Below are 16,152 nucleotides of genomic sequence, written 5' to 3'. Positions count from 1 at the left end.
TGTGCAGAATTCAAGTTAGTGTTCCACTAATCTCTTCAGTTGTTTATTGTAGCTGGTGATGACCTCCCTTTGTTTCCAATACTAGTGAATATACAGTTGAGAATCCCTCAGAATTTGCAAAGCCATGCACAATTAAGTGGCATGTGTCCCTCTTGGATATGCTGATGTGTTTCAATGCACTTCAAATCCCTTACTGATCAAAAAAAAGTGGTTGCAATAGAGTTTACGACAAAGGCTTGTAGCATGGTTTATTGAAGCTTATCCCATGACCAGCATTATGATTGACTCAGCTTTATTGATATCAGATGATTTGGAAGAATTTATTGCTATGCAAAGAATAATTGTCGCGGGGATCATTTTAACATCTCCCACCTTCCTGATTCTAGTGATTTATGAATTGTGAGAACAGCTTGAAATATTGATAGAAGTACATACTCTTTAAGTATGTTTGATATGCAGGGTTAAAATGCTGAGCTGTTTGTTTATATAAATGATGACCCATTGGTTTTGGCAGAGACCATAATAAAGCTTGTTAAGCTTTTAAACTCTTTTTAATTATAGCTTCCCATGCTATAAGTCTTATTCCCAAACGATAATGGACTATTTTTAGATTACTCTGAGTTCCTTTAGTGGCCTAGAAAGTGAGAACAGTGCTTTTTTTAGATCCTTTTGGCATGGTCTTTGGAAAGTTCATCTCTGTGTGACTGTAGGGAGCTGAGAAATCAGAGGTCTGGTGCACTCTCTTCAATTCCTCTGATATCGCTGGATGGGAAACAGGAAGTAGCTCATTACAGCCCTGGTGTTTGCTCTTAAGGGATTGTTTGGATTCAGGAGCCTTGGATGACTGAAAACACAGGCTGAATTATGGAGACCTCCACAAGACAATAAGTTGTATCTTCCTTCTGTTATTCTCCCCGCTCTAGATAATGCAGACTCAACCTAGAGACGGGTCATAGCAATATTTCGTGCTTAACCCAAGTGGCCATTTTTCATGTGCAAGTCCAGATAGGGAGTGTCGATCAGCTAGTCAGCTGTGGAGATCAGTACCATCCAAAACTGATTATATGGTCATGCGTTTACTTTCTACTTGAAGGATTGTGCTGAGTTCAAATTACCTGCTGTGTTTTCTTATGGAGCAAAACTTCAAGTGCAGTCTTTTGATTATAATTACCTTGGTGCACTCAAAGCACTATATGCATAGAAATTCCTTACTATTCCTTTTTTTAATCTTTAGCAATATCGGTACTCTAGAAACCATGGATGTGTAGAACAAAATGTGAGAGATCCTGGTCTGTTCTCCCATGATGCTGTCACAAACAATCAGGGTGCATAGAGAAATCTGAGGAGGTTAAAATAAGCACAGCAGTCTTAAAAGCTGAATTGGAATGCAGCACTCATTACTCATTACCCCAGTGGATTCACTTTATAAATGCAGTCACTGTTAACTAATTGCAGCTGTAAACAGCTGTCCAGATTTTTTTTAAAAGGTTAACTTCGTGCTTCTTTTAGAAATGGAAGCAAAAGTTTGCTGTTTTTTGGATCTACCAACTTAGAGTTTCCATCAAGTAATGTCCTAACCCAAGATAATCTGTCAATTACAGTTTTGTATGCTTATCCTGCAAAGGCTCAACAACTCAAAGGATATTCTACTGATGTTACTTCCAAATTGTAACTATTCAAAGAAATTATGCAAATAGATACTAAACTAAATTGACATCTTCTTTATTTAGAAATGTGCACTGGTAATTAATCAGTTTATGTCGATCAGTGTGTTTGCAAGTAGGTTAGACTTGGTGAACCCAGAGGAAGAGTGTTCATATTGCTTTGTGTAAGTGGTTTCTCTTGACCACTTATGAATTACCTGACACTCCAAGTAGATGTTATCCTCGCGCTGAAGTATGAGCAATGCTGCAGTTTTGGATTTCTGTGTTTTTCTCCCAAACCAGAAGATTACACATGTGAGCTGCTGGAGTTGGCGTCTCACAGAATGTGTGAAGTGGTTTGCAGAGGGAGGTAATTTCGTTATGATCAGAGATTTAGTAGTGTAAGAGATTTGGATCAGAGATCAGAAGAAACTTGTCTTTACGTGGAGGATAATGGGGCTGTGGAATATATTATTGGAGTTAGTGATCAAAACAGAGATCATATCAACATTTACGAGCTAGGTGGCTGATAGAATAGGATGAAACATTCATGGGAATTAGCACACACATGTGGTTAAAGCTACAGCTCTAAGGGGCATAAGCACCAATGCTGACTGATTTGTCAGACATCCTTATTTGATGTTGCACTTCTGAGTGTCATTTCACACAAGACCATAGACCCCAGCAGCTTGGCAACATATCTATTATTTATCCGTCTGCCCTGGACTATGGGTATTATGGGTGAGCCCACTGACTCCTTGTCTTATGTTAACTTCACAAGTCTTCCCATCCACTGAGATGTTTGATTTAAGTGGCCATAGTTATTCCTGCTCTAACACCTGTCTCAAACAGGTCTCACTGCAGCATGCTCAGACTAAAAATCTGTCGGGGTGCAGTTTTCCACAAGTGATTACTCACTGTACCTTGCGTTTATCCAGTTACTGCAATTGACCTCCACGCCCCACTTCAGGATAGTTAACAGTAAGTTCAGTGTGACAAAAAAAACATCATCTGCAAACATCCCCCCTGGGGAAATTTAGGTCTGTTTTAAATCTGTGAATTTTGAAAATGGTAAGGTAAGCTGTGGTTGTGCCTTATTTGTTAAGTTTTACTTTAAGCTTTTGACGTATATTCACAGTTTCAAATTATTTGTGATTTAAGTGTTTTGGGGGTTAAAGGTTTGATTTATAATGCCAGCTAAAGTAGCATTTTAATCAAGTTAAAGGCCTGCTTGCCATTGATGAGGGAGATGTATTAGGTCCAGAAGGCTCAACCAATTTTTGGTTTTTGAACTCACCATCTTTGTTACTGAATCTAGGAATCCCCGTGTGTGTCTGTGTTTGGCTTGGGCTACTACGGTTACCTTGTCTCAGTTAAACTGATGGCCTTCATTGTCTCAGTATACACGCACGGGAATTCCTAGAGGCATGGTTCTCGACCCATAGTGCAATCAACAAACATTTAGAATTGGACCCCATATGCAAACCCATACAGATAAAAACTTGAAGTGACACTACTCACCAGAATGGACCAGACAGTATAAATTCCAAGCAGAGAAGAGTAACATCGCTTCATCGGAGGCTCCACTGATGACGTCACCTAGCATGGTGACGAAATGTCTGAACGAGATCAAGCCAGCTCGTATCACGGGGAGTTAAAGACATAAAATGTTACTTATCTTGTCTCCACACACTGAGATGACTTTTTTTTGCAAAGAAATGTTGTGGCTGATAAAGCTTGTTCTCACTTTGGTTTGTTGCAGTTTTCTCCAGTCAACAATAATTAATCATATACCTTTATATAAGCCTTTGTAATAAGTGCTTCCTTGATACATCAGCCAGTGCTTCCATTCTTTGTGTAGATATCTGTATTTTCAAAAATTCATTCACAGGATGGTGCTGGATGGTGATGTAGTCCTAAGTCACACCCAAGATGGTGTGTGGCATAGAGGGTAGCTTGCAGGTAGTGTGATGGCCATGTATCGGCTGCTGCTGTTCTTTTTGGTGAGCTGAATGGGGATTTGGAAGATGCTGCCTAAGAAGCCGTTGTTGCAGCGTATCTTGGAGATAGTACGCACCGCTGCCATTTTACTTCAATGGTGGAGAGAGTGTTGTATGCAGCAGGTGGGGTGCCAGTCAAACAGGCTACTTAGTCTCGGATGTTTTTGAGCTTGTTGAGTGTTGCTGGAGCTGTATTCATCCAAGCAAGTGGAGAGTATTCCATTCCACTCCTAACTTGTTCCTTGCGGATGATGGACAGACTTTGAGTCAAAAGATGAGTTATTCGCTGCGAAATTTCTAGTCACTGACCTGCTCTTGTAGCCACAGTACAGTATTTTGACACTTCATTAACACAACAGTTCATCAACATTACTAATCCAAGATAGTGGTGGACCATATGTATGTAAATGCATGTATAAAACAACTTTGGCAACACATTAGTACAAATTGTGTGCAAAAGCTAATGCATGCGCTTCTCAACCCAAGTTGTGTTACTGGTACATTAAGCATAAAAGGATAATGAGGGAAAGAGTAGGGCCCACAAAGGACCACAATGGTCTTTTTGTATATGGAACCAGAGGATGTAGGTAGGGTTCTAACTGAATACTTTGGGTTGGTGTCTGTAGTACAAGGTCTATAATACAACTAAAGAAATTAACATTGGAGGTTCTGAGTGATCTGGCAGGCTTAAAAGTAGAAAGAAGTAGAGGAAATGTACCCCAGGTTGTTGAGTGAGGCAAGGGAGGAAATAGTAGGGGTGCTTGTAAAAATTTTCAGTTCACCTCTGGCCACAGGAGAGGTGTCAGAGGAATGGAGGACAACCAGTATGGTAACATATTGAAGAAGGGAGCAGGGGATAAACCAGGAATCTAAGGCCAATCAGTCTGACCACAGTGGTGTGAAAAGTATTGGAAGCAATTCTGAGGGACAGAATTAATCTGCACTCGGAGAGGTAAGGATTAATCAGTAATAGTCAGCATGGTTTTGTTAAGGGGAGGTCATGTCTGACCAACTTGATTGAATTTTTTTGAAGAGGTGACCCAGTGTGTAGTTGAGAGCAATACTTTTGATAGAGTCTATTTGGACTTCAGCAAGGCTTTTAATAGGGTCCCACATAGGACACTGATAGCAAAACTAAGAGCCCATGAGGTCCAAGAAAATTTGGCAAATTGGATCCGCAATTAGCAAAGTGGCAGAAAGCAAAAGGTAATTGTTAAGGAGTGTTTTTCCGACTTGGGTGCCAAAAGAGAGCCCGATAGCCTTAGATTACAAGGTAATATAGACATGCTGGTCAGATAGGCTAATCAGAAGTAATTGGAATTCAATCCAGATAAATGTGAGGCAGTGCCCTTGGGCAGGACAAACAAGGCAGTTTTTCCTTCTCTAAAGGACATTAGTGAATCAGATGGGTTTTTATGACAATTGGCAATGGTTTTGTGGTCACCATTAGACTATCTTTGTGGTCCAATTTTTTAAATTGCTGTGTACCTTCTGCCAATACATTTGAAAACGAAGTCAGTGCTATTGTCATCATCTGGAAGTGGAAGGGGAAGTGCTCTCGCTATGGCTGTCTCCACCACCGTACTGCTGGCTGCCCCTTTGCCAACTCTCTGACTAGCCCCTCGACATGCTGTTGCTTATCCCCTTGTCGACCCACTGGCTATCTACCTCGCTGTCTCACTCACCATCCCGCTGTTTCTGTTGCTGCAAATTCCACAGCAGTATGCTAAAGGCAATTGGGCATTGACTTGAAGAGGATCGATTTCAGGATTAAGAGGCGTTCGATAGTTTTGGCCTGCTCTGTGGGACAGACTGTTCCCATTGTTATATTAAGTAGCAAGTCTATACTTTGAATTGAGAGATAATGCCACTGCATCAGTATAGATTCATAGGACAAGTTGCAGGTGTCTGCCAGGTCCCTAGTCAGGTAGTGAGCAATTTTACTCACTAGCAGTCACCCACAGGCACTGTAACTGTGTGGACTATGAGTGTACCCACTGGAGTGGGAACAAACATCTTTTTATTAATTATGTTCAAATTTCACCATCTGCCGTGTTGGAATTCAAACCATTGCTGGAGAACAATAGCCTGGTTTCTGGATTGCTCGACCACTACGCCACTCCGTTTCCTCAGCTTTAAGTAAATTAGCACAGCATAAGATTGCTTTCAAGATTTCTATAATTATAACTGATGGACAAGGAGTAAATTTTAAACTGGTTTAACAATATAATCTAATTGTACATGTATGTATTCTACACTTGGATGTATGGAACATTTATTGATTTAGATGTCTTGACAGACCATATTGCTGCAGCATTCTTCAGTGTTGGCAGTCCTGGTTAAACTTCTGACATTCTAATGTTATTGGGTGCATTTATCAAATGTAATATGCTGCTCATTTTGCTGAACTTTATTAATGAGAGCCATCCCCTGGAAAATGACTTTTGCCTTGGTGTTTAATTTTAATCAAATAGTTTGGACTTGTTAAGGGGTACTTAAACCTGAATATTCTGGCCCAGGGATAGGAATGCTAACACCAGACACATATCCCTCAGCGGAGTGACATTCACCCATGCTTGAGAATCATACCAATTCGGAAATATTGAAGCAAGTTACTAATTTAGTTTTAGGCATCATGCGCCTGAGCTGATCTGCGTGATTTTGACTGGGTAGTTGAATGACCCCTTTCTACCAGTTTAGTCGAGGTCCTGGCTCCTGATCACAGTTCAAACACTTCTGCTTAGAAGTGCAGATACACAGCTTCCAATGAAGACAGGACAGGGCTTGCGCGTGTGCGATACCCTTGCCAACCACCCAATCAACAGTCATTCCTCTGCTAAGATACTGCAGGGCAACTACCTCCAGAGAGCCATACCGTGACAGTAGGTGCTTTCCAGAGATGAAAGATGATGTTTAGGACTATTTGCTATCTTTAATAGAGCCATTGGCATACGTAGTATGCTCAATTTTGAGATTGAATTTTTTGAAAAGATATTTCAAGGCTCCCAATTGAACAAGTATCATATTAACCTTTTTATTAATTCACTTGTGGGATTGGGTGTCACTGGTTCGAATCAAAGATGGTCTCCTTCCACACTGTAGACACATCATTCTTTCAAGTTCACACAGACCCGCCAAACAGCATCCCACCCAGACCCACACCCACTACTCTATTCCTGTACTCCTACATTTCCCATCACTAATCCACCTCGCCTACACATCCCTGGACACTACCAGCAATTTAACATGGCTGTGGGAGGAAACTGGAGCACTCCGAGGCAACCCACACAGACACGGGGAGAATGTGCAAACTCCATGCAGACAGTCACCCGAGGGTGGAATTGAACCCGGGTCTCTGGTGCTGTGAGGCAGCAGTGCTAACCACTGAGTCACCGTGTTGCCCACTGGCCAACATTCATTGCCTGTCCCCAGTTGCCCTTGAAAAGATGGTGGTGAGCTGCTGCCTTGAACTGCTGCAGAGTTCTCATGCTGTAGTTTGATACAGAATGCTGTGAGGGAGGAAATTCCATGATTTTGACACAGTGGTAGTGAGGGAATGGTGATATATTTCCAAGTCAGGATGGTGTGTGGCTTGGAGGGGAACTTGCAGGGGGTGATGTTCCCATGTATCTGCTGCCCTTGTCCTTCTAGATGGAAGTGGTTGTAGGTTTGGAAGGCGGTGTCTAAGGATCTTTGGTGAATTTCTGCAGTGCATCTTCGAGACACTACATACTGCTGCGACTGAGCATCAGTCGTGGAGAGAGTGAATGTATGTAGATGTGCCAGTCAGACGAGCTGCTTTGTGCTGGGTGATGTCAAGCTTCTTGAGTATTGTTGGAGTTGCACTAATCCAGGGAAGTTGGGAGTATTCCATCACACTGCTGACTTGTGCCTTGTAGATGGTGGGTAGGCTTTGGGGAGTCAGGAGGTGAATTTATCAGCAGTATCTTAGCCTTTGATCTGCTCTTGTAACCACTGTATTTATATGGAAAGTGTAATTGAGTTTCTGGTTAGCAGAAACCCTGAGGATGTTGATCATAAGGATTCCGCTGTAATGCCATTGAATGTCAAGGAATGATGGTTAGATTGTCTCATATTGGAGATGGTCATTGCCTGGCTTTTGTGTTACATGAATGTTATTTGCCACTTCTCAGCCCAAACCTGGACGTTGTCAGATTTTGAAACATTTGAATATGGACTGTTTCAGTATCTGAGGAATTCTGAACGGTGCTGAACATTGTGCAATCATTGGTGAACATCCCCATTTCTGAGCTTATGATGGAGGGAAGGTCATTGGTGAAGCAGCTGAAGATGGTTGGGCCTAGGACACTACCCTGAGGAGCTCCTGCAGAGATGTCCTGGAACTGAGATGATTGACCTCCAACAACTACAATCATCTTCCTATATGCCTAATATGATTCCAACCAGTAGCGATTTTGACTCCTAATACCTATTGATTCCAGTCTTGCTAGGACTCCTTGATACCACACTCAATTGAATGCAACCCTGACGTCAAGGGCTGACACTCTCTCCTTACCTCTGGAATTCATCTCTTTTGTCCATGTTTGAAGTAAGGCTGTAGTTCCCCAGGTGGGAATGATTGCACCAAAAGTCACTGATTCAGTGTTGAGCACTATGGCTTTTTTCAAGGTAACACCACCCATGAACAAGTTTTCACATGTAAATTGAGGGTGATTGGGTACATAAATGTTTGCGTGTGTGAGTGTGTGTGCACACGCAAGCCAGCCAGTATCTCTGTGGGAAAACCAGCTGTTTATATTTATTTTGAAAGAAGTCATACATTTCATTAAAGAACCACAGGCAATGAACTAGTGCAAATCTGTCTTTTGTTTGTGGAAGAACTGGAGAAACAGGAATAAAATGCAGATTTCATTTGCAGATGTTTAAATTGTGTCAGACTCTCTGTTCCTTGATGATGATCAAACTTGGTAACTCCTTCCTTGCCAACCTGTTGTAGGTGGTGTATGTATCAGATGTAGCTCAGTAAAAATGATCATTGAATCCCTACAGTGTCGAAGCAGGCCATTCGGCCCATCGGGTCCACAATGAACCTCTGAACAGTGTCCCACCCAGTCTCTTCTCCCTCTCTATCCCTGTAACCCTGCATTTCCCATGCCTAATCCACCTAGCCTGTACATCCCTAGACACTACAGAGCAATTGTTTGCAAGACTTGTTTCCCTGAGCTGCCACTCAACTGGTCCTGCATGAGAATCATTGCGATCTCTTGAAAATGAATGCACAAATGACGTTATCCATTTTTTAAAAAAAAAACAACTCAAATTGGCTTTAACAATTGAAGGCTTCTGTGCTTCATCTGAAAGCTTATTAAAGAGATGGTGGGTGTAGTATGGACTAATAATGCAGAGTCCCTGACAAATCCCACATGCCAGCTGACGGAATTTAAATTTAATTAATAAAGTCTTGAATTACTAGGGATTCTTGTGGCAAAGTTGTAGTGTCTGTATCTCTGAGTAAGCAGGCCTAGGTTCAAGTCCCACCTGCACCAGACATGTATAATCTCTGAGCAGGTTGATTAGAAAATATCAAAATCTAGAATTAAAAAGCTTATCTCATTAACAGTGACCATGAAACCACCATTGGTTGTCATAAACTAACCCTGGTTTATTAATATCCTTTAGAGAAGGAAATCTGACATCCTTGTCAAGCCTGGCCTACATGTGACTCATAACTGTTCTCTGCAATCGCTTAGCAAGTCACTCAGTTCAAAGGCAATACATTCAGGCCTGTTCCCATGAAAGCATCAAAAAATAAATCAGGGCAGTGAGTAATACAGGCTCAATCTAAGGTTTGTATTGAGCTGGCTTTCTCACCGGATTAATGGACAGAATAAATTGACCTCAAACCTTCAGGTTAAAGCATGCACATGGCTAAAGTAAAACGGTGATTCCTGATTTTTAAGACTTTTGACAATAGAGCAGCAAAACCATTCACACTGCTCAATAGCAGACAAAATTTTATCTTTATTTGACTTCCCTTCAAGTTAGCCTAGCCTTGGAGAAACTAACTGCAAAATATCATAGAACCCCTACAGTGTGGAAACGGGTCCTTCGGCCCAACAAGTCCACACCGAACCTCAGAGCATCCCACCCAGACCCATCCCCCTATAACCCACCTCATCTACACCTCCCTGAACACTACGGGCAATTTAGCACGGCCAATCCACCTAACCTGCACATCTTTGGACTGTGGGAGGAAACCGGAGCACTCGGAGGAAACCCACGCAGACACTGGGAGAATGTGCAAACTCCACACAGACAGTCGCCCAAGGCTAGAATCGAACCCAGGTCCCTGGTGCTGTGAGGCAGCAGTGCTAACTGTTGTGCCACCGTGATGCCATAGTTGCCAGCTGAGACCAAGGCCAAGTTGCTTTACAGCTGTTGCTTGACCTGACTGAAGATGAGTATCTTTTTTCGTGTCTCCAAGAAGTAGAATCTTGCCAGATAGCACTGGCAAATATTACTGTTGAGCTCAAATATCTTAATCAAAATAAATATAAATGATCAGTGAAATGCTCAATATACCATTCATCATCTCTGAGACATAATAACTTAGAAAGCTCTACTAATTTAAACTTCTATTTCCTTGCCCTGCTGACTTGTTACTTCAGCCTCATATCAATGTCTCTCCATGGTGGGCATATTCAGATCATAAGTTAGTGTCAGCCCTGCTTTCAGAGGTATGGTATGTTTTCTAACAAATTATGGTAATCTACAGGGTGGGTTTTATGATTGCTGCGCTTTGTTTAATATTTTGTGCATTATGCAGAATTGAAGTAGCTGCTTTAGGGGTGGAAGGATCTGTCTTGCACCTAAGAACCTTGTTGCGGGACCATAAGTTGTGTTTATATCTTTTTTTCTAAGACAATCAAAAATATGCAATATGTAAAGGTTGCCATGCACCATAGTTGGAACTGCAGATTTATGTTGACCAGATCAAAGTTTGTTTACATTGTATTATATTTCAGAATTTTTATCAGCGATTTTTGAATTGCAATGGTTGGTTCTATTCCTTATTCCATGAAAATTAATACCCATGACGTTTTCAATAATAAAATAAAACTAAATAAGAATCAACTTGTGCAAGACGCAAAACAACATAACCAGAGACAAAACAAGGTGTTGGTTTGTTAATTGAATGTGGTACTCTCGCAGTAAATCTCAGTCCAATGATTTCTTAACTTTCTGTGTCAGATGTGCGAGTTGGACCAGAAGTAGTAACTGACCCAGCCTTCCTGGTGACCAGGTAAGCAGTAATTTTTTAAAATTATCTATTCCTTTGATTTTGAGCAAAAGTTCTAAACACTTTTTGTAACTTTTCCGATCCTTTATGGGATCTTTCTCACTCCATTTGTGTGTCACAGTTTTAATTTTATCTTTTGCTTTGAAAAATTCAATTAAAGGCAATTTTAGTATAAGTTTTGTTTATGCAAAACTGCTGGCACACCCAAGGTAAAAAAAATTTCCTGTTCCTAATAGAGATCTTCTTTTCCTAGCCCACCAAGGTGTGTGTGTTGCAAGATTCATCCGTGCCAAGCCTTGAAATCTCATCTTTCTCACTTCTTGTCTATCACATCTCATGCCCTTTCTTAGCTCATATTGCTCATGAGATACTCTTCCTGCTCCCTCAACCTTATTCCCAACAAACTGTGATCGTATATCTTGCCTTTCTGCATTTAAATTTGGCTGCTGTTGTTAATGAAAAGCTCTTTCTTGTCAGGTGCTTCTCCAGGGCTTCCCCCACGTTGTCTTTGGACCTTATTGAAAGCTTTGTTCCCTGATCACTAATTGTATTCTGCAAACTTAACAACTGGCTAAGGCTGATTGAGTCTGTTCACATCTTTAATATTATATTTGATCCTCTGAGCTTCTGATCACATGTAAAGCATCACCACAAACAACTTTATCACATTGGCTGATGGCATACCAGCCTTCGTTCATCTGCTGCTGAAACCCTGATCATGTCTTTGTAACCTGAAGACTTGGCTTTCCTGATGCACAGGTGGCTGTCGCCCATCTTCCACTCTGCATAAACTTAAGGTCGTTCAAAACTTTGTTGCTGTGTCCTTATACACACCAAGACCTGCTCATTCCACACCCTTCTACCCTCTGCTCTGTACATTAACTTCTGATGGAACAACACCTTGATTTTATAATCTGTTCGAGCCCCTGCTTTCTTCCATAGTCTTGCCTCACTCAATCACTGTAATGTCCTTCGCCACTAAAACTCTTAGATATCTGCACTCCAAGAACTATGACCGCTTGTTCATCTGGAATTTTATTCACTCCACTGTTGGTAACTATACCTTCAGCTGCCATGGCCTGAAGCTCTTTAATTCCCTCATGAAACTTATATGCCTCTCTGTTGTTTTCAGATACTCCTTAACACCTTTGTTTAAAAACTTTTGGTCAGCTCTCCTACTCCTTATGTGGCTGTGTGTCAAATTAGATTTGACAATGCTCCTGTGAAGTGTGTCAGGGTGTTTCGCTTGAGTAACGCTACTGTATGAATGCCACAAATTATTGTTGTATGGAGGTGCTTCTACCAATATAATATTTTTTGACCGTGTAGAATAAATTTTATTTCTCCTGAAAAGCTTTGGCCATGAATTTTTTGTCTTTTTGGTCCTTCCTCTTTAAATGTGCTAACTTTTGCTGGATTTGGGCTTAGTGAACGTGGAAATTAATCTACTACATGTTCACAAATTGCCATTTCCATATGCAAGCCTGGGCATTAAAGTCCTGGAAGTTGTTTGTATAATAGTCCTGTTGTGTTTTCACCAGCAATCCATATTTGTACTTTTTAAAAGAAGCATTGGGTAGTAATGAGGAGCAGCAGTGCTGAGTAATTTTCCCAGGGTTTTTTGAGGCCAACTGTCGTGCTTCTATTGTAATCTTTCGAGAATTCAACTGACGTGAGCCAACCACAGAACTTCCATCCAACGTGGCGTGGCACATCAATTCACTGAGACATTGTGAAGCTGAAACTCCAATCTATCTAAAAATGAATAAACTTGATCTCTGTAAGGACTATTTATTGATAGAGTAAAAATATGAAATATTTACCCAAATCCATGATAATGGATCTTTATCAAGGAATGATGTAGATTTATGGTTAAAATCATTTTTTAATCCAGGCGAATATTCAAAGTGGTTGCTGGTTTAAAAGTAGCACAAAGGTAGGTGATTTGTGATAATGACAGCACAATGTCAATGCACAAGATACACCTAGATTAAAGAAGTGAAGAATTCAGTGATGTATCATTAATATATGTTTTGTTCTGTATATAATTGCTGTACTTGTATTAAATACAGCCTTATGTTTAAAAAAATTCCCATATAATCTCCCCATTGCTGCAGCATGTTTTATTGGTTGGTGAGTGCTGCAAAGGAGGCTTCCTTTGTATCATTCTGACTTTCTGCTCTGCTTATTTCCCATGTTTGATGTACTGTTTTCTTTCTTTTCGACTTCTGTGTGCTCTTATAATGAGCTGGAGTCAGCCTCCTCTTGTTCCCAAGTTGCTGGCACTCTGAACAAAAAAAAGGGTTTCTTCCTGGAAATAATTTAGAAACCACATTTATTATCCAAATAATCCCAAATGCTAAAACCTCAGATACTGAATTGCACATACTAAGATGTGAGGTAGCACAAAAATTTGTGAAATTTTGGATTGAAAGGATGGTTTGTTCTTAACTGTGGGGTGAGGGAGGGTTGGATTAACTCGATGGCACAATGGCTTAGAACATTGTCCATTTCTGTCGAGTTTGGATTTGCAATTAGTCTGGATGGAATGAAAATGTCTACTGTCTTAACAGCTGTACGAGGCCTAGTGGAATAAGTTTGGGCAATCTCATCCCCGTTTCAAATGAACAAAGATCTGCAATGCACAGCTGCTGTAATTCACTACTAAATAAACAGTTTCAGAGAGGCAGTGAAGGTCATGTTGCTCTGAGTTAGAAAGAAAGAACATAGAACATAGAACAGTACAACACAGTCCAGGCCCTTCGGCCCACGATGTTGTGCCTATTATCCTACTAAGATCAATCTACTCTGCATACCCTACATTTTACTATCCTACTATTTACTAGGATGGGGAGAAAGCTTATTGTGCACCAGAACTGCAGTGGAACCAAACAAAGGATATTTGTCGAAAATGTCAGGTTTTAGAATTGGGGAATGTTCCCTGTTTCTTTATTTTTGACATGTTAAGTGAACAATTTGTGCAAGTGTGACATTTAGCTGCTGGTCTAGACTGCCTAGTTAAACAGGATTGGTGTTTGAGATCATTTGGGAGTTGAATACTTTTTAAATGCTCATAATGATTGGCTGATTTTGATTCATTCGACTATAATTTTGCAAACATGTGGTCTGGCATACCTCCTGCTTTAGTGCATCATCAAGCAATTAGCGTGGCTCAAAAAGGAAAGCATGTCAGGAGCAGAACCAGGCATACCGAAATTTCCAATATCAACCTTGGGAAGTTGCAACACAGGACTTATGTATGTGCTAAACAGGAAGCAACATATGACAGGACAGCTGTAAGTGGCTCCACAACCAATGGATCAGATGAACCCTCTGTAGTCATTGTTAATCTTGACTAGTAGTGGACAATTAAGTGACTAAGTGGAAGAGAATGCTCCACAAAGATTCCCATCTTCAATAATGGGTGAAACCAGTACATCAGTCCAAAAGACAAGACTGAAACATTTGCAACCATCTTCTGTCAGAAGTGGATGATCTATCTCAGCCTCTTGCTGAACTTGATAGTGTCATGGATACTAGTGTTCAGTCAATTTGGTTCACTTCATATGTTGTCAAGATACAGCTGAAAGCACTGGAAACAGCAAATGCCATGGACCCAGGCAACATCCTCGCTCTGGAATTAAAAATTTGCGCTCCAGAACTAGTTGCATCAATAGCCAAGCAGTTCAGATACAGCTACAATGCGCTCAACTACCTGTCAATATAGAAAAATGGCTAGTTACGTCCCATTGAGAAAAGGCATGAAAATTCAATCTGGCCAAATGTCACCGGATCTGCTCTCAATCATCGGCAGAGTGATGGAATGTCATTTGTGTTACTACCAAATGACAAAATGACATTTACACTCCAGCAATCACCTCAAGTTAGGAAGACAAATGGAATGCTCACCTTTTATTACAAAGGGAATTTGGTACAAATTAGGGGTGGCACGGTGGCTCAGTGGTTAGCACTACTACCACACAGCACCAGGGATTCGGGTTCAATTCCACCCTCGAGCGACTGTCTGTGTGGAGTTTGCACATTGTCTGCGTAGGTTTCCTCCGGGTACTCCGGTTTCTACCCACAGTCCAAAGATGTGCAGGCTAGGTGAATTGGCCATGCTAAATTGCCTTAAGTGTTCAGGGATGTGTAGCTTTGGTGGGTTATAAGGGGATGGGTCTGGTTGGGATGCTCTAAGAGTCAGTGTGGACTTGTTGGGCCTGTTTCCACACTGTAGGGATTCTATGTGAATGTGCTCAATTTGGGTTTTGTCAAGAAAGTTGGATCCAAACATCATTACATTCTGAGTCTGAACTTGGCTTCCTGAGTGAGGTGAGGCAAGATTGATAGTTCAGTACCATTTACAACTCTTCAGTTATTAAAGCAGTCATGCCCAGGAAGGCTTGGACTAATAAGTGACAAGTAATTTTTGCACCATGCAAATGTTAGGCATGACCATCTTCAACGAAAGAGAATCTAACCATACCCTTGCTGTTCATTGGTATTAGCCTTACTGAATCCAACATTACTGACATCCTGGATTATTATTGAGCTGAAATTTAACTAGACCTTATAAATATTGTGCCTACAAGAGAAAATCAGAGACTGGGAATTTTGTAATGAATAACCATCTCCTGTCTCACCAGATCTTGTGCATCATCCATAAGGCACAAGTCAGGAGCAAGACAGGATATATTGTTGGTTGATTGCAAGAAATATTTTTATTTCTTTCTAGCATGCAGCAATCACACTTCAATTAAAATGTAATTTGGTAAATCAAAAAAAGCTGCTAAATTATAAGATTTTATTGAGCGAAGTGAAGAGGAATTTTATCACCTACTACTACCATAAAGAATTGACATCAAGGATACAAATAATGAAATTAAAAAGTAAAGGAGAGTGTCAAGTACAGGCAGGAAGGTAAAGGCAATTGCAATTTAAAGTTATTATGATTCCTTTAATTGTGACAATGACTTGAATTCCGACTATTTATCTTCAGCTGTGACGAAATTTACAGATGTCCTTGTATTCTGAGTGTATGATTGTTTTGCCAAGTTGCTTTTTCACTGTGCATTGACTTCAAGGTTGCAAGAGATGTTTCAGCTTCTTGTTATCGATTCCTATTTCTTTCTCGCTCTGCTTTGCTGTTCAAAGTAGCTGTTCACACCGGTCACATTGTGTACTTCTGCATCTGCTTCATTGTTCCTCTAGGTTGACTGTTGCAGGT

At 40.8% G+C, this 16,152-nt stretch overlaps 1 protein-coding gene across 1 annotated transcript in view; it reads left to right on the top strand.

Annotated features, from left to right (window-relative positions):
* Positions 1-16,152, top strand: part of imp3 (IMP U3 small nucleolar ribonucleoprotein 3) — a 272,737-nt gene that overhangs the window by 164,259 nt on the left and 92,326 nt on the right. Inside the window, exon 5 of the mRNA XM_048602011.1 lies at positions 10,877-10,928. Coding sequence (XP_048457968.1) covers positions 10,877-10,928 — 52 coding nt within the window. The remainder of the gene's footprint in view (positions 1-10,876; positions 10,929-16,152) is intronic.

This window comes from Rhincodon typus, chromosome 10 (assembly GCF_021869965.1).
Source record: "Rhincodon typus isolate 14 chromosome 10, sRhiTyp1.1, whole genome shotgun sequence".
Classification (NCBI taxonomy): domain Eukaryota; kingdom Metazoa; phylum Chordata; class Chondrichthyes; order Orectolobiformes; family Rhincodontidae; genus Rhincodon; species Rhincodon typus.
This window is presented reverse-complemented; position numbering and strand designations above follow the sequence as displayed.